The 24,330-nt window shown below is 37.4% G+C and overlaps 2 protein-coding genes across 2 annotated transcripts in view; both read right to left on the bottom strand.

The window, feature by feature from the left end:
• Nucleotides 1–410: 410 nt before the first annotated feature.
• Nucleotides 411–16,204, bottom strand: sntb2 (syntrophin, beta 2). The gene is made up of 7 exons (XM_073832293.1): nucleotides 15,482–16,204; nucleotides 10,336–10,537; nucleotides 9,794–10,001; nucleotides 4,578–4,720; nucleotides 4,270–4,466; nucleotides 2,960–3,138; nucleotides 411–1,055 (listed from the first exon to the last, which is right to left on the bottom strand). Exons 1-7 carry the CDS (start codon nucleotides 16,020–16,022, stop codon nucleotides 963–965), a joined length of 1,563 nt encoding a protein of 520 aa, XP_073688394.1. The 5' UTR covers nucleotides 16,023–16,204; the 3' UTR covers nucleotides 411–962.
• A 2,304-nt stretch (nucleotides 16,205–18,508) lies between these two features.
• spire2 (spire-type actin nucleation factor 2) overlaps nucleotides 18,509–24,330 on the bottom strand; it is a 50,150-nt gene continuing 44,328 nt past the window's right edge. Inside the window, exon 15 of the mRNA XM_073832291.1 lies at nucleotides 18,509–19,290. Coding sequence (XP_073688392.1) covers nucleotides 19,053–19,290 — 238 coding nt within the window. The 3' untranslated portion in view covers nucleotides 18,509–19,052. The remainder of the gene's footprint in view (nucleotides 19,291–24,330) is intronic.

Consider the following 24,330-nt stretch of genomic DNA (forward strand, 5'->3'; position numbering starts at 1 on the left):
ATTAGGATTATTAAAAGCCATTTTATAAAGATTGTACGTACAAAAATCTGTTCTTCAGAGCTAAATATAACTAGAAAATGTATACTGACTATAGAAATAGGAATTTTCCCCATGATTTATATAATAACAATACGTTTTTATTAATTTCCTTCACATTTCCAAGCCTGGACATCAGAATTTCTAAATTCTCTGATATTTCCAGGTTTTTTAGAGACAGCGGGAAGCCTGTAATAAGGACTAAACTCATCTAATGCTGGAAAAAAAATAAAAAATGGTCATAAATGTGGAAAAACTATTTCTTATGACAGATAGAACAGATAAACTAATAAAATGTTCCTATACTTTATTATTATTATTATTATTATTATTATTATTATTATTATATATATATATATATTTTTTTTTTTTTTTTCAAAAATCTAATTTAAACTGAATCAGTCCTATTCAACACCTTGCAGAGTTTATCATTTTTGGTCAGTTGCGAGGGAATGTATTTAAAGCTTCATTTTCTCCATATCTGCATGAATGGCAGTCAGTTACAGCCACATTCAAATCTCCACATAATTATTACGATTATAACACACTGACATAACAGTCTTTGCCATGCGATACATATAAATACAGGCGAGTTACATGAAAAACAAACAACATAGATAATACAATAATAATATGTTCATTTGGGTTATTCTGCAAAGCTTTGCGGTGACCTTAAGCCTGAAAATGTTCTGTAAAAGCTTGTTGGCTCTAGATGAGAAGGCACGACTGGTGTTCCTGATCAGAGGAAAGTCTGATTGTTTTCTGCTTTCAGTCACACATACACTCACGCTCACACATACAGTACACTAACACACACACACACACACACAACCACTGGAGAAATGTGTTGGCTAGAAGTAGAACTATGAAAACACTGCTGTCAATAAATCAAAGGAATAAATGAACCTCATCATTTCTTGTCGATTCTACGTGAGCAGTCCCAAACGAGCCAGTTTGGCTGAGAGAAACGAATGAAGCACAAAGACCACAGGCTTCGGCCCCGAATGAAGCTCAAACACCTGCAAGACAGAAAGAAAGAAACAGAGATTATTACGAAAACTATACAGGGATGCTACACCTTTTAAATAACGATAACATGACATTTCTTGTCACTCTTTTGTATAATTTTTTCATAAATAAAGAAATGCATACAATTCTGGAAGCCTTAAAGCAGTGTTTCCCAAGTTGTCGGGTATGCCAGAGAAAATGATCAAAAACTTCTCTAAAATCTCTATTATATTTTGTTATTATTATTTTAAATCAGTGCTATTGGTCATCATTATGTTTGTGGGTTTTACAAATATTTAACCAGAGCAAATGAAGCAATGGAGTAAGCGAAGCCATTTAAAAAAGATTTTAGTCAAAATGGGTTATCACTTTTGAGCAACAGGTGGCGCCGTTATCAAATCGATGGTACACAAAGTACACACAAATGGCGCTTTTCCACTACACAGTACCAGCTCGCCTCGGCTCGACTCGGCTCTGTTTGGTTTTCCACTGTGTAAAAGTAGTACCTGTACCTCTACAATAGTACCTGGTTGTCATAGCGACGCTGCAGGAAACTGCCGTGACGTAATCTTCTACGCGACACACACCCGCTGTCTGCACCTCCTCGTTTGACCACGGCGTATTCTTCCGAGTTGCCATAATATGTAATGGATTGGATATGTCACGCAATCTCTGGCCAAACTTTTTAAAAATGGCGGGGTTATTCTGGATACTATTGCTGGCGCGTGCAATGATGACGCAGTGAATAGTGACGATTCTCTCTGACCAATCAGCAGTCTGCTGTGTTTTCACGTCACATTTTAGTATCGCCTCAGCTCGCTTGGAACCTCGCCGGAGGTGGTACGAAAAAAAGTACCTGGAAGCCGGTACAGGTACAACTTTTACACAGTGGAAAACCAAACAGAGCCGAGTAGAGTCGAGCCGAGGCGAGCTGGTACTGTGTAGTGGAAAAGCGCCAAAAGTTTGGTGTCATTATGTCAAAGCTTTCCAGGGATACAGCCTCAGAATCATTTTGGCATCAAGCCTAAAATTTGTAGTGGCACTGTACAAAATCAGTTTCATCTATCAACATGAAATCCATAACTTTTTGTCAGCACAGTCTGAGGATGATCTGAATCGATTTTGGTGAAAATCGGACCAATGGTCTAGGATGAGTTCAAAAAAAGTAGTTTGAGAATGAGTTGAATTGTTCCTCAGGAGATCTACAACGCACTATCTGATGCGATACTGTAGCGGGCGGCTGTATGGTTACAATTTTATCTCTAATATTGTCTATCTTGGAGGTAAAGTACTTCATAAAGTCATTACTGCTGTGCTGTTGGGAAATGTCTGCACCTGTTTCTGCTATATTTTTGTTAATTTAACCACAGTATTGAACAAATACCTAGGGTCATGTTTGTTTTCTTCTAAGAGAGACGAAAAGTAATCCGATCTGGCAGTTTTTAATGCTTTTCTATAAGATAAGTTACATTCACGCCAAGCAGTACGAAAAACCTCTATAACTTACTCACCCACATGTCATTCAAGAGGTTCATGTCGTAAGATTTTTGAGGAAAACAATCCAGGAATTTTTCTCAATGTGGTGGGCTTCAATAGGAGCTTGGGCTGGGATTGGGTAGAGCCCATCGAAAGTGCAATTTGGCTCCCAATGAAGTCCACTATATGGAGAAAAATCCTGAAATGTTTTTCCTTAAAAACTTTAATTTTTTTGTGACTAACAAGAGAAAGACATGAACATCTTGGATGATGTGGGGGTGAGTAAATAGTCAGGAAGTAAACTAATCCTTTAGGAAATGAGAGTCTGCTTTTAAGTTTTATATTGTCCGGACCAACAGACTTCCATTCTTTAAGGCCTCCAGAAGTGTATGTCCATCATCACTGGTAAATATCATACTGTATGTCTGAGTGGTCATACCATCTCGCCCTCTGGAGCACCGAAGTCCAGGTAGAGGTTCCTGACTCCATCGTCTGCAGACATCTTGAGCCGCTCATAGGGGAAGTGAAAGAGCACGGATTCGCCAGATTCCCGCTTCACAGTGAAACCTCTGTCATAATGCAGGATCAGACGCACATCCTGTCTGTTCAACACACAGCCTGAGGAGCGCACACAGACAGATATCAATCATAAGGTGAATTCATGTGATTTTATGTTTTCTTTGCTGGCTGGAACTCAGGAAGGAAAGCGTTGAATATTTCCAACATTTCCTCCAGCCAGCTATTGTTGCACACCACAGAGGGGGATAAAAGATGTTTTCCCCTTTGCTAAGCCCCTTGGTTACTCAGACTACAGAACAGTACAGAATTGCACAACATCCAGCAGGAAAGAATTTGGATGTTTCCATGAGCGATGTGATTCTTCAGTACTTAAAATGTTTATGTGCTTACAAATTGAACAGATATTAATCTTACAAGAACTGGAAAAAAGTACAACGTTGCAGAGCATTCTAGACAGTGTTTATCTTTAAGGAAAATTGTAAATTACACAGGAGCGAGATTAATAGCGGAAATGTTGCATTGCAATTATGATATGGTACTTTAAAGTCTTTAGTTACCCTAATGGAATTATAAAGAAACATTACATAATATGACTATGATTTACCCATGTACTGTGGGTGCAATACTTAATTGGTGTTTTACATGGGGTTTTTTTTGTTAATGAGTTCAGCTTGGACTTTTGACGTCCCTCCTTTTTTTAAAAAAAAGAAAAACGCTGTTTCAATAGTAGCTACAAAGTGTGAAATAATGACTGTTGTGTGAAAAAAAGCTCACTTAGGGTGTACTCACTTTTGCTGCCAGCTATTTTGACAATAATGGCTGTATGTTGAGTTATTTTCAGAGGACAGTAAATCTATACTGCTATACAAGCTGCACATTGACTACTCTAAAATATATCCAAGTTTCATTTCTATAGTATTGTCCCTTGAGAAGATATGCTAAAATGGTTGCTGGAATGTGAGGGGTGTACTCACTTCTGTGAGATTCTGTATATATGCATTGTTCACAAGAAGATCTATAACATGTATTTAGAAAATAGATATGGCAAATTTCAATTCACCCAAACTACTCAATCACACAGGACTTTCGTTTACAAGAAAAAGCAATACAAGTTGTCTAACGATAATATAGGGATGGCCATTTGCTAAGGTAGGATTGGTCAGTAAAGTTTCTGAGATGGTAAATTATCGCAGAGGGTAGATTCTTCTTTGTATATTCACACACGCATACCTATGGAAACCTCTTTGATGAGCTCAGCAGCCAAATGTCCGCCCTGCACCAGCGCACGTGTCCACGTGGACAGATCCCAATGCGTCTCCACACGAAACACATGAGACTCGATGCCTCGACCTGTGCCCGTACGAGTGGCGAACACCAAATCTCCACCCAGAGCCGGAGAGCTGCGGACGCTGCCTGAGTGAACGAGCCTACAGACAAGACAGTGTGACCACATTCAGAGGCTAAACAATTTTACACTCGAATATTTAAAATAGGCTGTTTTTACACTAAATCAAGCTTTGCTAAAGTAAGAGTCTGACCTTGTAGCGAGCAGTGGATGAGTCAGGAGAGGAGAGGTCCAGCTCTCATACGTCCAAGGCACTGCCTGGAACAGCAAGATGTCCTTCTCTGTGAGCGCAATGACGACTCGCCTGTACTGATGCCGCCCTCCATCCAACTCCAGCTGCACAGAAACACAGCAACCAGCAGCTACATTTATAACCCATACTGTTTATAAAAACATTTCTCTTAATTAATGCTGTAAACTACACAAGAAGCATTACTATAGTCTGTGAAGTATATTATTGAACAGCTCTCTACATAAAAACACATATATGCGTATATATCTAATCTGCTAAATGAAACTATAAGATATGAAGATATTAAAATATGTGACCCTGGACCACAAACTCAGTCATATTTTTTTTTTTTTTAATTGAGATTATATACACATCTAAATAAATGGAAAGCTCAATGAATAAGCTTTCCATTGAAGCCGAGATACAACCACTTGAAAATCTGAAATCTGAGTGCGCAAAAAAAATCTAAATATTGATTTACCCGTGCTACTTAAGACTGGTTTTGTGATCCAGGGTCACATATTACATACATTAACATCATGAATTTCTGTAAAGCTGCTTTGAAATAATGTGTACTAATAAATTCACTAGCTATTTTTGGATATAATAACCAACACTCAAATAAAAACATTTCAATTGCACATAAGGGGTAACAAATTGATATGTCTAATGATATAATTAACTTTTTACTCCAATTTGAATTATTTAAAATCATCAGTCTGTAGGTTATTTAACTATTTCTGTCTTTGCAAGACTTTTGTCTTTCAAACACATTAAAACGCACAAATCCACAAACTTTTTTGTCATCTGATCCTCTTTCACCTAAAATATTATCTTGAAGTACCCCTGAAATTTTAAAATAAATATTTTAATAATTAAGTATCAAATTTGAATGTTTATTGGTTCTCTGACGTTGGTTATGGTCACATGACATGCAGGTAAGCAGCAGCAATCTCAGTCATAAAATCACGGTCAGCACAATCACTCATACCCAATACATAAAATTTTGACCAACAGATCAATAGCAATAAAAAACTTAAAATTTCTTTAACTTTAAAATAAAATTGTAATGATACAATTAACGTTTTACTCCATTTTGTTATTGAAATCCCAACCTTTAAATGGTATCTGTCATAAAAACGTATTTTCGTTTTTATAATTATATAATAATTAAGACATCACTAACAGGTAAAAATATAATTGTAGCACATTTTTGTATCAAAACGCTTTTCATTTACTATTTGAATTTTATTATGAAATTGACCAAATCTGAAAGGTGAGACTTTGTTTCCATCAAGCACAAAGGTTATTGTGTTAAAATAAAATTTACGCAGCAACACAACACTGCATAGACTAAAAAGATTAATCTTGTTAAGACTTGTTCATATCAGTTCAGTAAAAATGAAGACGGATTAAAATTTATTTTCAACCCTTGAGTTAAGTGACAATATTGCATTCTGCTCATTTATATTTCATTCCACAACACCAATATGTTGTACAGTGCAAGGTTTGTACATTTCTTTTGTTTTTATAGAATATTTAATAAAACAGCTTAAGTATAAGAATATGTAATTAAAGCTGCAAGCAGCGATGAACGGGCCCTCGCCATCTGCGCAGTCGCCATTCCGATAGCATCAGGAAAACGGTGCCCAGTTGGCACATGCATTCACAGTAACCAGTTTGGATTTTTCTTGCTTGTTATTATTAGTTATACTTCTACAATATATCATTTTGCACACTACTAAATGCTCCTAACACACCATGATATAAAACTTTTATGCATAGCTTCTGCACTTTGAGCACATATTTTTTCTTTTTGTTTTAAGGGCATTTTACGATGGTGAAGAATATTTACCTTTACACCTTTCATTACTACATAAGATAAAAAAAAGAAGTTGTATTTTATGCAGATAATGCATCTCATAACCTTGTACACTACAGAGAGCAGAGCCAGCAGTAAATTCCAGAAGATCTGGCCGTGGTGAGAGCGCTCTAGAGTGCAGAACGCTCCCTGGCGATAGGGCTCTCGCACATCCGAAAACGACGAAGCAAATTTTCAAACAGACGTTATCTTTATTAACAAACTGCATATTTGAACTATTAAACAAGTACATTCTCGCCTGAAAACCTCTTAAAACTACCTTCCGTGACACAAAAAGACTAATATTTATAAAATTATATGGGATTTAGGCGTCCGCCATTACACTCGGAAAAAACGGTCCCGGCTAGAACACGCGGAGTGATACAAAATTGTGAAAGGGCGTTCCTGTAGCAATACCAGTAGAATATCTCACGGTTCTCAGCCAGATTTGAGAACCGTTGAGAACTGTTGTATAGAGATATATATATATATATATATATATATATATATATATATAACTCATCTTAAAATGGTATAATTTTCAGATGTTTTGAACAGATAACAGCAAAGTTTGTTTTGTTGTCAAAGTTTGTCTTGAAACTGTTAATTACAATAAATAACACTATGAAAATAAATGTCTATCAATATAGATAAATCGCTTATGCTAAAAAGTATTTTTCTTAATCTTTTGCTATGTGACTGCATAGGACAAGTTCATGGTACAGTTCAGTAAAAAAAAAAAAAGAAAACTGCAAAATACAAACAATGAAAGAGTTAGTGACCCTTTATATTTTCTCAAAGATCAGACTGTCAAAGATCAGACATATTTATGTCGATTACACTACACCAATGTGCATTTCTTCCTCAAAGATGGTCTGCAAGACAGCATGTGTCACTCTCTCTCCCTCTCTCCCTTTCACCCCTCCCCCCTACACTCACTCTAGACTCAACACACACACATAGACATACAGTCAGGCAGAGTGAGAGGAGATTTCTGATTTCTTTTTTAAATTTTCTTTAATTCATAGAAGCTTGTATACTTGTGAAAATAACAGCGTTTGCTCAGAGTGATTAGTTCTCTATGTGAAAAGTTTTAAAGAGTTTAGATGCTGCACTTTAAAGACATTAAAAAAATGGTTCTTTTTTACTATCACTTTAAAAAATCACCACATCAACACCGTTCAAGATATCCCAAATCCGCCCGCAATTTAACATCTTCAGAATATTCTCTTCATGTTAAAAAAGTTTGGTGTGAACAGCATGTTGCTCTTATGAGCAGTATGAAGTTGTTTACAGCCTGATTTTTCCAAAAAATCCACATTTAAATCAAAATAATAATAAGAATAATCCTAAAGAAAACAATAGGGCACTTCGCCCCTTTGGGCTTGTGCCCTAATAATCCTTAGAAGAACAATAGGGCCTTCGCCCATTCTGGGCTTGGGCCCTAAAAGAAGAATCCTTAGAAGAACAAAAGGGCAGAAACTAGATTGCAATGCTGGTATGATTTACTTTTAATAGGCCTTAAACCCTTAAAGACCTAGAACATTTTTGGGGTACCTGAGGCACCTGTATATTCCTTTTTTTTTTTCTTTTTTTGTCAGACCTATTCTAGCAGTCAGCATCAATTGTCATATATCATTATAAACATAAGAACTTGAACTTTATGTCTAGCTAATTTAAAATTACAATTTTCCTTTTGTTTTCTCTAAAAATTAGTGAATTTCCAGAATTTTAGGAAAAAAGCCAGCAACCATTGGGTGTTTTTTTTACTGTGTACTCAAACAAAAACTCCTGAAGTTTGGATTTTTTTTCTTTAGAAATTTGTATTTAGGTGTTTTACACTTCCAAATAAAATTTTGTCTATATATAATATTCCCCAAGCAAGTTATAGCCATTTATTACAATATTATTATAGGCGCTTTTCGGTGGAAAAACAGGCCCATTTAGTTTATTGACGATATAGACCTGTCCAAAAACATTTCAGGAGTTAAGTCATAGCAGAAACAGTGTTATATAATCGCAAAACACAGTAAAAATAATTTACTTTTTCAGATAAATATATTCTTAATCCAAGGATGAACAATAAACACCAACAGTGTAGAAAGTAACACAAGAAAATTGCACAAACTGTCTTGTGCAACAAAAAAAAAATAAACAGTCCAAATTATTCACAAACTTCACGCAAAATGAGAGAGAAATATACCGAGTGCAACCGAAAAAATAGTGCAAATAATCTTTAAAAACTTTATGGCCTGGTTTCGCAGACAGGGCTTAGACTAAATCAGGATTATGCCATAGTTCAATTAGGACATTTAAGTAATTTTTATAAACATGCTTAGAAAAAAACATTATTGGTGAGCATCTTGAGACAAAACAAAGGCACGGATATATTTTAAGATCAATCAGTGGGATTTTGTTTCAGTTGAAACAGCTCAGACTTACATTTTAGTCTAGGACTAGGCTTAAGCCTTGTCTGTGAAACCGGGGGTATAAGAATTAGTTACATAATATAACAACCAAATAGATGGATCTGCTGGCTGCAGTCTGCGTCCGAATCTATTTTACCGAGACATCGCCTAGTGAAGCGAAAACCTAAATTCCAGTGCTTTATCCGATATGTACTGCTGTTTCGTCCTTATTTTTGGTTTGTGTTGTGTCCAAGTGCTCTGTCGTGAGCATTTTTTTGTACATTTTCAAATAATGCTGTCATGCAAATGTGTTATTTTGCGTTTGTTTTCATGCAAGCAAGACGCACTTTACTTTCACTTTGCGTTTGTTCAGATTTGCAAAGACACATACTAATCGGTGGTTCAAAAGACCAAAACCTATGTTTATTGCTTGAATAGGTGACAGTTTGAACCAATCTGGGCACAGGGTTGGGACTAAGCATCAACAATCATTCCTGTTTGGCTCAGAGGAATGAAACGTATTGATTTCATCTGGCAAATCAGTGCTGAGGAAATGTGATGACGTAATCACGCTCACCACGGAGCCTCTGAATATCCAAATGAGACAAATGATTCGATGTCACTGAAAAGAGTAGACTCTGTACATTATGGGACTTTTTAAGGCATTCAAATTGGATTAGCGGTTCAAAAGTTATTAAACATTTAAGAACAATAGTTATTTTTAGCCGTGGCTGGCTGTCTTGGTCTTTGAGGGTTAATATAGTTTTGATTGAAGAGTTTAACAGTTTGCATCAGCTATTGTGTATATGTTAATGAGGGTCACAAAAGTGTGTGTGTGTGTGTGTGTGTGTGTGTGTGTGTGTGTGTGTGTGTGTGTGTGTGTGTGTGTGAGAAAGAGAGAGAGATACCTGCTCTGCCAGCCAGCCGATGTGTTTGACTGTGCAGTGTGTGTTAGCGCTGGGGTTGCTCAAGAAAGAGTTGATGTGGTCCAATGTCTGTGGCAATAGGGCAGCAACATTCGTGTGAATGGCTGTGAACCAGGAGTGAGCAGAGGCTCCGTCTTTACACCGCAACACTACGGTGTGCTGGCCGTCCGGAGAGTGAAGCTCCAACAACCTGAAACAAACACCGCAGCACTGAAAATAGTCATCGTCCCAGCGTTTCTTGAAAGTAATGAGTTAAGTGTTTATGTTTTCGAATAAGTAAATCATTTCTTATCCATTTATTGTAATCAGAAGATTATATTATTAGATCATAATCACCAACGTAATGCTTTAATGTGTGTCAACCTAATTGATCTCAGATCTCATTATGTTAGATAATATTTGGTTGAATTAATACATTCAAACCAAGTGCTGATTTTGTGGACCTGGACGTGTTTTCATGAGATTCATTTAGATCCAAATCTAGCTGCTGTTTTAAAGGTAGAATGCCACAAACACACACGTACCTGTTTTCCAGGTCAGGCATGGTAAGGTTTCGGCTGATGAAGGTCATTTTGAGCGGGATGACCTTTCTGTCACGGGTCACACTGCTCTTGGGCGACTCGTCGCTGCTGCTGAGGTTTGGAGACTGAAGACGCCCATCCCAAGATAGATCTGCGCTCATGGAGGACTTCTTGAAGAGCGGAGACACCTCCCTGATGTACTTCACTGCACACAACACATACAGCCTTAACTGAGCATTCAATAGCAGAAACATTACAAAATATAGCTGTAAGTAGAAATTACAGGGCCAAGCACTAGGCAAGGGAAGCATCAGAACAAGTGCAGACATGACTAATGAAAGCCATTTTAAGTTGATTTTAGTCAAAAAGGGTGAAAAATCATAACCGTAACCACCACTAGTAATACAATATAATCGGTTATCACTTTTGATAATAAGGTGCCACTGTCTCAAAGCGTTTTGAATACTTTCAGGTCATTGATTTGTAATGGTACACAAATGCATTGGTAAAAATGTAGCATTTTATATCACAATAATCTATTGTAGCCAATGGCAATTTCATGTTTTGGCAAAATCACACCAAATTTGGTATGTGTCCTTAGAGTGTGCCCATACATATGTGCTTCAAATTTGGTGAAAATATCTCATTTTATTTTAGAGTTATAGACATTTTTCTATGTAAGAAGAGAAAATGGCTGACTCTGTTTGCATTTTTTTTTTGTCACTTACTATCAAAATTTTGACAATTGGGCATTAGTGTTTAGCCAGCACGCTTTGTTTCCAAATTTTCTACGGTGGTTTCGTGTCAATAGGAGCAACGGTTTCTAAGATATTTGCAAATGTTTTTTAATCACTAAAATGCAACGTTCCACAAACAATAAAGCAAAACCTGGCATTTGGTGTCAGTGGACTTCTCCTGGATTTAGGAGTTTAAAAATGAGACTCCTGTTAAAATAAGTCGACCACACTTAAAGTTATAAGCATGTGAATATTTGATTTTACCACTAGGTGGAGCTGGCTCGACACTTCGCAGGCTCTTTCAAGGCATTGTGCTGATGACCCATACCAAGTTTGTAATGACAGGTCAATGTGTTCGTAAAATTTAGCATTTTACTACAAAATTAAAAATGGCCAATGCCCTTCGACGAATCTAAAGACATAAAGTAGCCTCAGGTTATGCTTGTTATAACACACACCAATTTTGGTCTCATTACGCCAAACCATTGCAGAGATACGGCCTCATAACCATTGTGTCCAATATAACCAAGTGTGTCAGCCTTACAAACAACAACAACAACAACTACACTGTTTCTTACTGATAAGATACTTCAGCAGAAAAAGTCCTGGCTTGGCTGAGGAATTCAGTTTGGACAGATGATTGTAAATTGTGTACAAAAATAAATACCTGCATTGAAGAACAGCACATATTCTCATAGTCAGAGCTGGTTAGTAACTGATCACATGTAATTTGGATTACGTAATCAGATTCCAAAAATTAAATGCTTATAAAAAAAAGATTAAATTACATTTTAAAGTACTCATAACCAGACTAGTAACTTCAGGGATTACATGATTTTATTCACACAAAAGAAATGAATGATCAAATTATTGATTCTCCCTAATTCCTCTTTTTCAGGGTTTTTTTCTCTCCCTAAAATTCTGAATACATTCAGAAAAGCTTCCAGTTTTGTGGACATTCAAACAAAGATTAGTCATTATTTTGCATTTGACCAATGGATTTACAAAAAATATTTCAGGTTTAAGGTGTGTTGCATCAACTACCGATGAACACATTGATTTTTATTAAACAACTAAATCAAGCAGCAGCAAGGCCTAGTTGTGACCAACAGTACAGCAACCTCAGTCATAAAATCACTGTCAGCACAATAACTCATATCCAATGCATTAAAGTTTGACCAACAGATCAATAACCCAAAGACTGCAGGTTTAAACCCTAGAAAAGTGATTCTCAAACTACCAATATTTCACCCCAAGAAGCAAAGCAAGTATGGTCCCTTACACCAGCTTACTCCATAGAGATAAACACGACATAAATTGTATGTCCAATACTGCAAGCTGCTAATTATGGCTGGATGAACTGTTTTTCATTTCACTTTCACAAGAATTGTGGTGTGTACCAGCATCCTGTTCTTATCAGCTTGACGGTTCATGGCTAATTTAATCACTCATTGCTGCTTCACACAACATCTTGAGAAGCTGCACTCATGCCTGACTAAAATTCACCAGAAACTAAACTGATTGCTATATAATGCATATCTCCATGCAGTTCTGTAGTGGAATACTCTAGAATTTGCTGTACTGTTATTGTGCCACATCATGGGATCACTTCTGAGCCATTTAAAGATCTTATTAGATCCACCAGGACCATCAAAGAGCTTCAGTTCTTGTCTTAATTAGGCCAGTGCCACGGAGAATAATGTATGTGAGCAGAGCCCATCTCATGAGACACTGCTCCACATATCTGAACGTCAGTCTCCAGATGTCTGATCGTGAAGCAGGAGATTCAGCAGAGCTGCAGGACAACGCATGTGCTGCACCGTGAGACAATCTGTAATATAAGTATATAATGGGCCTATAAATAAGCCAGCCCTGCTGAGACTATAACACCACCGCCACACTTACAAGTACGAAAAGAAAACTACGTAGCAATCAGTAACTGCATCAGCATTATTTGTCATTGTTAACCAAAACTGTGTTATGAATATAGTGAGTAACATTATAGCAGCATAATTTTCAGCGCCTCCCATCCAATAATTGCAACAGGTTTTGTGCTGTTACTTTTCAGCTTTCACATTCTGGTAATCTTACAACCAAATCCAAATGATAAAGATGGATAGAGATTTTTAATGTGGCATGACAGATCACTGCAGCCGCCTCAGTTCAAGCGGAACTTATAATTTTCCACTTTTACTACTAGTTACAGCACAAAATAAACACGAATGAACATCAGAAGTACGTTTGAAAGAAACAGTTGGCATATAACTTAGTGAAATATATCATGTCTCATGTAATCACTCAATCAGTCAGAAAAAAGGTCAGTAAAAACGCCATGAAGTGTTAGTTAAGTAAATTTACTTTTATTTTGGCAAGTTTTTGCACACACATTTAAGTAAAATTTAAGTATAGAATTAAGTAAAATCTGCTTAACTAAGTTAAGTAAAAATAGCCAAGGAAATAGGTAAATTTAACGTGTACAGTTAGAGTTTGATGAGTAAATTATTTTAAGTTTACCATGCAGTCCTCAAGTACAATTCACTCCACGGTTTGTAAACTTTACTCAAACATCATAGCACTGAAAATAAAATGGAATTAAAGCATGTGGTTCACTTACAAACATGTACGCAAGCATATAGACGGCTCCTTATTGTTTTTAAGGTTATATGTTGACTCAACGTAGTTACCAACCAAATGAACACAGACACCTCAACATTTGCCACATGATGCACAATGATGGTAACAATCAGTCAATAGTTTTTGAGTATGAATTGGTCATTTTAAGTAGAAATTAACTCTAGCTGTTACAAAAACAGCAAGTTACTAAACCTAACAACAAAAGCAACCATAAAACAGTGTTAATACATCTTGAAAACAACAAAAGAAAATTAACCTTATTAATTATTCATGCCCAAGTGTTTGTAAAAAAATTCCAAGCAAAATATACTTATAAGATTACATTTTAAATTTTACAAGCCTAAATTGAGTACTAATATTGAATTTACTCTTTTTTTATTCTTGCCTAAATTAAATAATTTAATGTAGAAAGTACATATTTTTCTGTATTATTTACTTCACCACAAAATCATTTTATCAGCGTACCTCAGGAAAGCCATTCAATGGCCACAGATTTGTCAAGAGTTAGCTAGAAAAAAAATAACTGTTGAGATTAACAAATTAATTCCTATATTTGCTTTACCTGTTAGTGGTGTCTTCATTTTCTAATGTGTTTAAGTAAATCTGTCATAGAAACAAATTATGATGACAGCCACTGATATTAAAATCAAGTTCGGAGCTTGAAGTTTGTTTATCAGTCGGCCATATTGGTGGCACTGAGCGTAAACAATGCCACTGAACAGAACTCGCAAATTTTGCTGATTGTTACTAATAAAAATGGTCATTTATTATCATGTTTTGGGCTGTACTAATATGACTAAAGGCTGTCTGACGAAAGAAGGTGTTTGTGGTCAGCCAAACTGAACCAGAGGTTCCAGGGCAAGAGTCTTGACAATATTCGTGTTTGTTCTTATCATTTCCGGTCAGGTAGGTGAAATTTTGGGGCTAATATCTTAATTAATACTGCTCGTACAAATCTTTACCAGCTATTAACTTTAGTTGGTCAAAATATCACACCCTTTCCTACTTACTATATCCTTCTCTATATGATTTAGCAGCTTACACATGTTTCTTCCATAGTTTAGACAGCATAAATTAGCGGAACAACGTATTCAGTAGTATATTAATCATGCAATCCACACTGTTGTTTACATCTGAGTATCTCCAATGTGGCTAAGCATCCGGTTAACTGACCAAACCATGACGTAAATGCAAACCCTCTATCGGAATTAATGTGTCAATACTCAGCCCTACTAAAAACAACCGTTTCCATCAATCAATCAATCAATCAAGAAAAAAAAAGACGGGCGGGATTGAATTTCGTCAACTGGGAATTGATTAGATCATAGAAAATGGGCCATTCAAACTAAAAAAAATTGGCTTGCTAGCCAAGAAAGTACAGTAATGTCTGTCTCTCCCATCTCCATCTCTCCGTATCCCTTCACTTCTGACATTTAGAAAAACATTAATAAACATGTTATTGGACCAAAAAATATCTTCTTGTTATCAAAAAAAAGATCATGCACTATCAAACTTCTACCCAAACTTAAGTACGTTTTATAATCTGTGCAAGTGATTTTTAAATGTTAATACACCCCTTTTCAACCCAAATGATGTTTACAAAGTGCAATTGACTTTATGTTTACTACTGGAATACAGTCTAAACACAACAAACAATAAGTAAAGTACATTTGATACTTGTTCTGAACTTTGTGTCATTGTCAATAATAAGTTTAAGTGTTAAATTTAGAGCTCTGCGCGGGCCTGTCGAATCCCCGCAGCTCGAGTGATCGGCTTACCCTCCAGCGTCACCTCCTTCCCAGCCTTCTTCAGCGCCTGCACCGCCGCGTCGTGCGTGGCATCGCGGAGGTCGCTGCCGTTGACGGACAGGATCGCGTCGCCGACCCGAAGGGCTCGGCTCTGATCCGCCGCTAAACCCGGGAAGATTTTTGATATGAGGATGGGCATACGGTTCTCCCGTCCCCCTTTAATACTGATCCCCAGCCCGCCGGACTCCTGTTTGACTATCCGAACTCTCCGAACCCCCTCCGGCCCCGCCGGGTCACAATAGCCGCTGGACTCCGAGTCGGACCCATTGACCCGACCCGGACTGTCATAATGTCCGCGGCTCTGAAAAACATCCCGGTTCTGTTCGTTGCCATTAGAAATGCCATTTCGTAAATGAGAGTTGTGCTCCGAATACCCCGCGGGCCCGCTCGGTTCGCCCTCCGCCGTCAGTGTGAGCGTGTCCCGTGTGAGTTCCGCAGAGACCCGAACCCAGCGATCACTCAGCAGCAGGTCCAGATGACCCTGTTTTTCCGCGCGGGTCCACACGGCCATGATCAAACTTTAACTCATCATAAAGTTTAAACTCACTCGACACACCCACTTACACGCACATTTCCCCAGAGGAAGGAAGAGGAACAGATTTGATGTCTGTTAAATAAGTTTAAACATCGGTGTTTTTCTGCAGAGGCTTGAATTTGTGATCACTGCACGAAGAAATTATAAAATTAAAAACATCCTTGGGTCGGACGGCGGAGATAACCGTAAGATTTGTATCACTTAATTATTCATAAGCAGGGCGGGGACTTAAAACAATTTTTCTTCCCTCCCCAGAAAAAAGCCAACAGTAAACCACTGGAGGTTGTGCTATGCAGTGATTTCACCAAAGTTACCGAAGGTAATCACTGATTTTCACAGCCTTATTGAGGAAATTGCTGCTTTATTTACTTTGTGCCTTTTACTTTTGCTGTTTAGAGGGAAGACTTTTTTTTAATTCCCCGCCTTTCTCATTAATAATTAATTAGACACAAATCTAATCTCTTTTATAACTACCAAGAGATGAATGATAAAATACAATAGTGTTCAATAGTGTTCTTTTATGCCAAAATCATTAGGATATTAAGGCAAGACACTGCAGGTGAATAGGGTAAAAAAAAAAACTAATAGTTATCACCTTACTTACTCAGTTGATTAATTACATTGATATTGCAAACATTCTTTGTATTACAAGTTTTTTAAAATGTTAGGTTTTAATATGCAAATGAGGCATTATTTAATGAAATATGTGCTAATTTGCATACATTTCTAGTACAAAAATCTAAAAGTCAGTTTAAAAATTCATGTTTTGTTGTTTTGTTTTGTTTTTTGACATATTAGTCACATGTTTTTACATGAATCTCATTTTGTCACTCCATAATTCAGAAAATACTTATTATAAAATACTCAGAAAATATATATGTTAAAGTTTTTTGGGGAATAAAATGTATAAAATCAAGCAAATTGTATATGAACAAATCCCTCTGTAAAAACCTTCAGGATATAGACAGGAATAAAAATGTGTAAGTGCTGCTGAAGTGGAGATTTATGGCTCAGTGTAGGAGAAAAAACTAATTTTGAGAAAACGGTCTTTAAAAATATGTGCTGTAAATGAAATCTATTGACACAAACAGATAAAGTACTATAAAAGAAACACTTTACAGTGTCTTTTGTGTCTTACAGTGTCTTACGAGCAGTGTTCATGTTTTCTTTATACTAGTCTGAATAAACACTATGAAAAACCAAAAAGCCCAAAATCTCAAATTTGACAGGTGCATGAAAAAACTGTGTTTTTACGTAAAGATCATGTTCCATGAAGATATTTAGTACATTTCCTTCCATAAATATATCAGTTAAATTTTTGATTAGTAATATGAATTGCTAAGAACTTCATTTGGACAACTTTAAAGGTAATTTTCTCATTATTTATAGTTTTTCTGAACCCTCAGATTTTAAAATTATTTTAAAGTTATCGAAGGCGAACCCTGGTAAAATCACTGATTATCACAGCCTTATTGAGGGAATTGCTGCTTTATTTACTTTGTGCCTTTTACTTTTGCTGTTTAGAGGGAAGACTTTTTTTAATTCCCCGCCTCTCTCATTAATAATTAATTAGACACAAATCTAATCTCTTTTATAACCACCAACAGGTGAATGATAAAATACAATAGTGTTTAATAAAAGATTGACAGATTTTTCTTTAATGCCAAAAATCATTAGGATATTAAGTAAAGATCATGTTCCATGAAGATATTTAGTACATTTCCTTCCATAAATATATCAATGTTATTTTTGATTAGTAATATGCATTGCAAAGAACTTCATTTAGACAACTTTAAAGGTAATTTTCTCATTATTTACAGTTTTTTGAACCCTCAGATTTTAAAATATAGCCTAAATATTTGTCCCATGCATCATCAGTGGAAAGCTTTTTTATTCAGCTTCAATTTCCGAATCTAAATTTCCGAAAACTGACCCTTATGACTGGGTTTGTGGTCCAAGGGTCACATATTTCAGTAGCAAAAAAATTACAATAATCTTTCATCTTTACACTAAAGGCAAAAACCAATCATGATCACTATCCATTTTTATCTGTAATTAAGCTTTATTGTATTAAAGTCAAATGTTTGCTGAATCAATATAGCACATATGTGTCAGCTCTAAATAATATTGACTCACAGTAAACTATGTTGACTTTTCTCATTTGCTTTAAAGTGTTATTCATACTCTAAATAGGTCACCTTAGCTTTTAAATAAAGCCTACAGTTACAGTTGCCATTTGGCATGGATATATCTTTTTTTATGCTGTAAAAATGCTCCTGTATTTTTTTCTTTCAACTTTGGAGATAAATTTGAACATGCAAGGGCAAGTTTAGATATATTAATCCATGTAATCTTTCTTAATTACATAATAATATGTTATTTAATAATCACACATTACAGTATAGCACCCACACACCCACATGTGGCCCTCGTGTGGAAAAAACACATGTAGCAGAGAGCAGTCGTTTTGTGGCATTAGTTTTATTGCAGACTTGCAGACCTTACAAAATAAGTCTACTGAGAATACGATACTATTATCAGCTTCATTCTGACCTTCGCGATCACAAACCAGCCCAACTCAGTCCCAATGTAATTACATCACCCTCTGGTGCTAAATGCAGCAAATCCCAAAGCTTAAAAAATACATTTGCTATTAGATATGAGAAGTATGCATTTACAGATGTACTGTATAAGCATGGACAGTCCTGGCTCAGTTACATAGCGTTATACTCAAGCTAAAACCAAAGAAATGATGCAAAAGGATTGTCTTTCTTCATTAGCCTTCAAGCATTGCGTCCTTTAATCTATGCATGTAGTGGTTAGATGTTATAGTGCAGGAGGGGGTGATAAGGCAGAAATGATTCACGTGTGATCCACGTCTCTATCCTCTAACACTGGCAAATATTTCAGAGCGAACACCGCTGCCTGTCAGCTGGAAGCTTGTAGAGGTTGTATAGAGTTTGTGTAGAGTATGTGTGGAGGCTGTGTGAGGTGAAGCGGATACATTCATTTGCTCATCCTACTGAAAGCGTGTGGCTGTGATGTGGGAAGCGGATGTGTCGAGGATGTCCTTTTATTTCGTTTCGGCGTGTTGTTGATGATGTCCAAGCTCCTGCGACTGGAGGAAATGACATCAGCCACAAACTTGGTGCAGTCGGAGCACACATCTCTCAGGTTGCAGCCTGCGGCGTACAGGTGCGGGAACTCTTCCTCGACCGAGTGTCTGGAGAGAGAGCACAAAGACCTGCAGACAAACAGACAGATTTGAGTTATTCCAACAGATTTTTTCTTCACAGTACAAATCCCTAAAGACATCTTTATTATTTTCTAAAGCTGCTTTCACTTCATAATGACTCCAGCACTGATGCATACAGATGGTTTTCAAAGCAGCTTCGCATAAATAAACAGAAAAATAACCGTGCTGCGGTTTCAGCTACCCTTGCCAAAAGTATACTTCAAGTTTATTTTTTTATCTTAAGTATATTTTGTAAGTATACAAATATCAGTGTACTAGTAGTATACTTTTAAGTGTGCTATTTCAATACTCATTGTGACTAAATTGGCCCACTTTCTAGTATATAAAAGTATACTTTTAGGTATAACAGTAGTAAACTTTGAGTACACAACTAGTTTACATCTATGTTTTCAGTTTGTACTGCAAGTGTATTTAGTGAATTTATAGGTACTGATAGTTTACTAATTAAATGGTCTTTTATGCATTTTTAGTTCACTTTGAAGTATAGTCTCGGTAAACTACTAGTTCAGTAGTTTTATACTTTGAGTATACTTGTACAATTTTCTTTACGTTTTCTTGTACATTATTTCTTCAATAATGCGTTACTTACACACTATTGTTCTGTTTAAATACTGTGCAGTTGCTTTGACACAATCTGTATTGTTACAAGCGCTATATAAATAAAGGTGACTTGACTTGACTTGACTTAAGTGAACTTTACATTTTAAGTATACTACTATGTCTCTATTTAGGTATTAATTTGTATATAATTTTGTTATATGAATATCTGAACATACAAAACATCAAAAGAAAGAACAGGATATCTGCTTGTAAACAAAAACATTTTATTATAGATTCATGCATTTTTGTTATAAACACTTGAATGTGGGTAAGTTTCATAAATAAAAAATAAATAAACTACATTTTGAACAAAAAGCTATTCCATGATAATCAAAACGTCGATCAACACCCCAAAGCTTGACAATCATTATTATCTCTTCGTGGATCGACATTTTATTCCACAACGACACACAGTTTTCCATATCTATGGTTTTGATGCTGTTTTATGTCTGATGATTGTGTTAGATTACATGTGGAAGCATCTGTTGTTTCAGTTTCTTCTTCACTTGTGTTTTGGAAATTCTGTAAGAAAGAGGTGTAATAGCGCCCCTAGCTTATAACAATGAAAACACAGATTATCAGAGCACAAGTAGAGCTCAAATATATTGAGACTTTTTCTAAGTTTAAGTCAAGTATACTAAAATGTCATTTTATGTATATTTCTGAGAAGTATATAAAGCACATTTCTGAGAAGTACATAAAAAGTAGACTGAAAGTATACTTTCCTATTTTTTAGTTTAAAAGAAGTATACTAATAGCACACTTGAATAAACTTCTTTTTCGTAAGGGTATGCAGCTCTACAGATAACAGTGGCACTATTCAGCTCAATTTAGTTCAAAGTTGATTGAATTTAGTTCAGTTACTGTGTGAATGTTGAAAATTTCAGTCATGTAACAAACTCAATTTAACTATAAAGCATCTCTATACAGACAATAGTGTCATTCAGCTCAGGTCAGTTGATTCAGTTTAGTTTAATAACAATGTAAAGAATCTCAATTTGACTACAATTTACATTATGCAGTTGTCTTTTTAATGCAGGTATCACCTTAAACATCTTTTTTATTGATGTTGGAAAGATGTTATTGGTAACAGTCTGTGATTAATCAGTGATTGAAGTAGCTTGTTATATTTAGGTATTTGACATAAACGACAACACAGATAACACTGAGTAACCCTTATGAAAAAGTAGATTAGTCAAGTGTGCTATTAATAAACTTCTTTTAACTTCTGTTATTTTACTTTCAGTCTACTTTTTATGTACTTCTCAGAAATCTGCTTTATATACTTCTCAGAAATATACTTAAAATGACATTTGACAATGACATAATTGACTTACACTTAGAAAAAGTCTAAGTATATTTGAGCTTGTCACGCTTGTGCTGGATGGACTAGATGAAACACGACATAAAATAAACAAAGTCTTTTAATATACATCCAAGGGTACACAGGTCAGGAACAAACAGGAACGAGGGAGACATCCACACACGGAGGTAAGCAACATCAAAGACCGACAAGGAATGAGGGGAAAACACACACACTAAATACACAGACTGATTAACAAATCCAGGTGAGAACAATGAGGGAGAAACCAAAACACACAGATCTGCGGGGGGAATTGATGGGAGAAACCAACTAGAAAGTCCAGGGGTGTGACAGAGCTCTACTTTTGCTCTGAGAATCTGTGTTTTCATTGTTATACACTAGGGGCGCTATAACACATCTTCTGTACAGAATTTCCAAAACACAAGTGACGAAGAAACCGAAACAACAGATGCTTCCACATGTAATCTAACACAATTGTCAGACATAAAACAGCATCAAAACCATAGATATGGAAAACTGTGTAACGTTATGAAATAAAATGTCGACCCATGAAGAGGTAATGATGACTGTCAAGCTTTGGGGTGTTGATCAACTCCATCTACGTTTTAATTTTTATCATGAATAGTCTTTTTGTTCAAAATGTTGTTTATTTATTTATTTATTTTTTATAAAACTTACCCACATTCAAGTGTTTATAAAAAAAGAATGCATGAAGCTAGAATTTTTGTTTACAAGCAGATACCCTGATCTTTCTTTTGATGTTTTGTATGTTCAGATATTCATATAACAAAACAAATACAAATAATACCTAAATAGGGACATAATAGTATACTTAAAGTATGATGTAAAGTTCAGTTGAAGTATACTTGCAGTATAAAACTACTAAACTAGTAGTTTACTAGTACTTTACTAATTAGCAAACTATCAGTATAAGTAAATTTTTAGTATACTTGCAGTACAAACTAAAAACAGATGTAAACTAGTGGTGTACTCAAAGTTTACTACTGCTATACTTAGTATACTTTTATATACTAGAAAGTGGGCCAATTTAGTCCCAAAGAGTATTGAAATAGTACACTTCAAAGTATACTAATAGTACACTGATATTTTTATACTTACTACATAAAGTATACTTAAAAATATACTTGAACTTTACTTAAGTATAAACTTCTTTTTGGTAAAGGAAGGTAAATTTTAAAAAGTGTCCTCACAAAGGTTAAAAAAACAACAACTGGAAATCGTCTCGGGTTACGTATGTAACCCTGGTTCCCTGAGGGAACAAGACACTGCGTCATCAACGCTTTGGGGAATGCCATTGGCGAGCCCACCTCTGAATCAGTCTGTAGCCAATAGAACGACGGGAGTGACGTCACCGGCGCGGTGACGTCAGCGACCAGGAAGTATATAAGCACGTGCGTTTCAAACCGGCTTCAGCTTCCAGGAATGAAGCGATGCGCGGCAGGAATGCGGGAATTATGGTCAGAGACGCAGTGTCTCGTTCCCTCAAGGAACCAGGGTTACATACGTAACCCGAGACGTTCCCTTCCAGGAACTCAACACTGCGTCATCAACGCTTTGGGGAACGATATACCAACTACCCATAATTCCAAGTTCCTGCCCAGTGGTGTTTGTCTGGGAAAGGAAAAGGAAAGCGTTACTTCTGGTGGATCAGGCCAGGAAGAGCTCTCTGTCTGGGGTTACCAGGACGAGAGAGAATATCCCTCTGTCTGGGGGACCAGCCCAGAGCGAGAGGGCAGTGCCAGAAGATACTTACCTGTGGGGCACTGATGGTTCTCCGCCTGGGAAACTGCCAGGACGCGAGAAGTATTACACCTCTGTCCGGAATAATGCCAGAGCAAGAGGGAGATGGTATATACCTCGGCCCTCGGGCTCACGAGGAAGGAAGAGCTCCGCCTGGGAAACTGCCAGGACGCGAGCGGAATCACATCTCTGCCTGGGACGCGCCCAGCGAAGAGGAAGAATGTTGTGTACCTCGGCCCTCAGGCACACGAGGAAATAGTCCAAACTCCGTCTAGGGAACAGCCAGCATGAGAGGGACTGGATTGGCTCCGCCTGGAAAACTGCCAGGACGCGAGTGGGATTACATCTCTGCCTGGGAAACTCCCAGCAAAGAGGGATCTGATCCACCTCGGCCCTCAGGCACACGAGGAAAAGAGTCCACCTCTGTCTGGGGACCGGCCAGACGTAGAGGGACAAGAGGTGTCTGGGGGTACCAGAACACCAGGTTGCTTCGCCTGGGAAACTGCCAGGACGCAAGCGGGATTACATCTCTGCCTGGGACATACCCAGCGAAGAGGGATAAACCTCGGCCCTCGGGCTCACGAGATTTTGGTCATACGCCCCAGTCTGGTCACCAGCCAGAGAGGGGGTTCTCCTCAGCCCTTGAGCACATGAGGAGAAAAGTGGTCCTTTGTCGGGGCGTACCCGGATCAAGAGGGACCCAAGTAGTGCCTGGAAACCTCTGGCCAGGACACTGGAATGGCTCCGCCTGGAAAACTGCCAGGACGCGAGTGGAATTACATCTCTGCCTGGGGAGCACCCAGCGCAAGAGGGAGAGTTGCCCACCTCGGCCCTCGGGCTCACGAGGTGGAGGCCTCTGTCTGGTGACCAGCCAGACCGAGAGGAAGGAGTCGTCCTCGGCCCTTGGGCACACGAGGAGACAATAGTCCTTTGTCGGGGCACACCCGGACAAGAGGGACACAAATAGTGCCTGGAAGCTCTGGCTCCGCCTGGAAAACTGCCAGGACGCGAGCGAAATTACATCTTCCGCGTGACCTTGATCTTGTGGAAAGGATTTCCCCTCGGGGAAAAACCCTGGGTCTTGAGCCACCACTGTAGCGGCCTCATGTGCAGCAGGCCAAAAGGTATCACGTTGGCTGCTGCTGCCATAAGACCTAACAGTACTTGGAACTGTTTGACAGTGAGTGACAGGCCTAGCTTAACCGCATTTACTGCAGTAAGGATCGACTCGATCCGAGCAGGAGACAACCGTGCCTGCATCGTGGTCAAATCCCATACGACACCTAGATAAGTGGTTCTCTGTAATGGAGACAGCACACTCTTCTTGGTGTTGAGTCTCAACC

This window comes from Garra rufa, chromosome 25, assembly GCF_049309525.1.
Source record: "Garra rufa chromosome 25, GarRuf1.0, whole genome shotgun sequence".
Taxonomy (NCBI): domain Eukaryota; kingdom Metazoa; phylum Chordata; class Actinopteri; order Cypriniformes; family Cyprinidae; genus Garra; species Garra rufa.

Excerpts from the sequence above, each read along its gene's own strand:
- sntb2 (XM_073832293.1), bottom strand. The coding sequence starts at position 16,022 with ATGGCCGTGTGGACCCGCGCGGAAAAACAGGGTCATCTGGACCTGCTG. Across the intron at positions 4,721-9,793 it reads TCGGCTGGCTGGCAGAGCAG|CTGGAGTTGGATGGAGGGCG; the intron begins GTATCTCTCTCT and ends GTTTCTGTGCAG. Across the intron at positions 3,139-4,269 it reads CATCAAAGAGGTTTCCATAG|GCTGTGTGTTGAACAGACAG; the intron begins GTATGCGTGTGT and ends TGCGCTCCTCAG.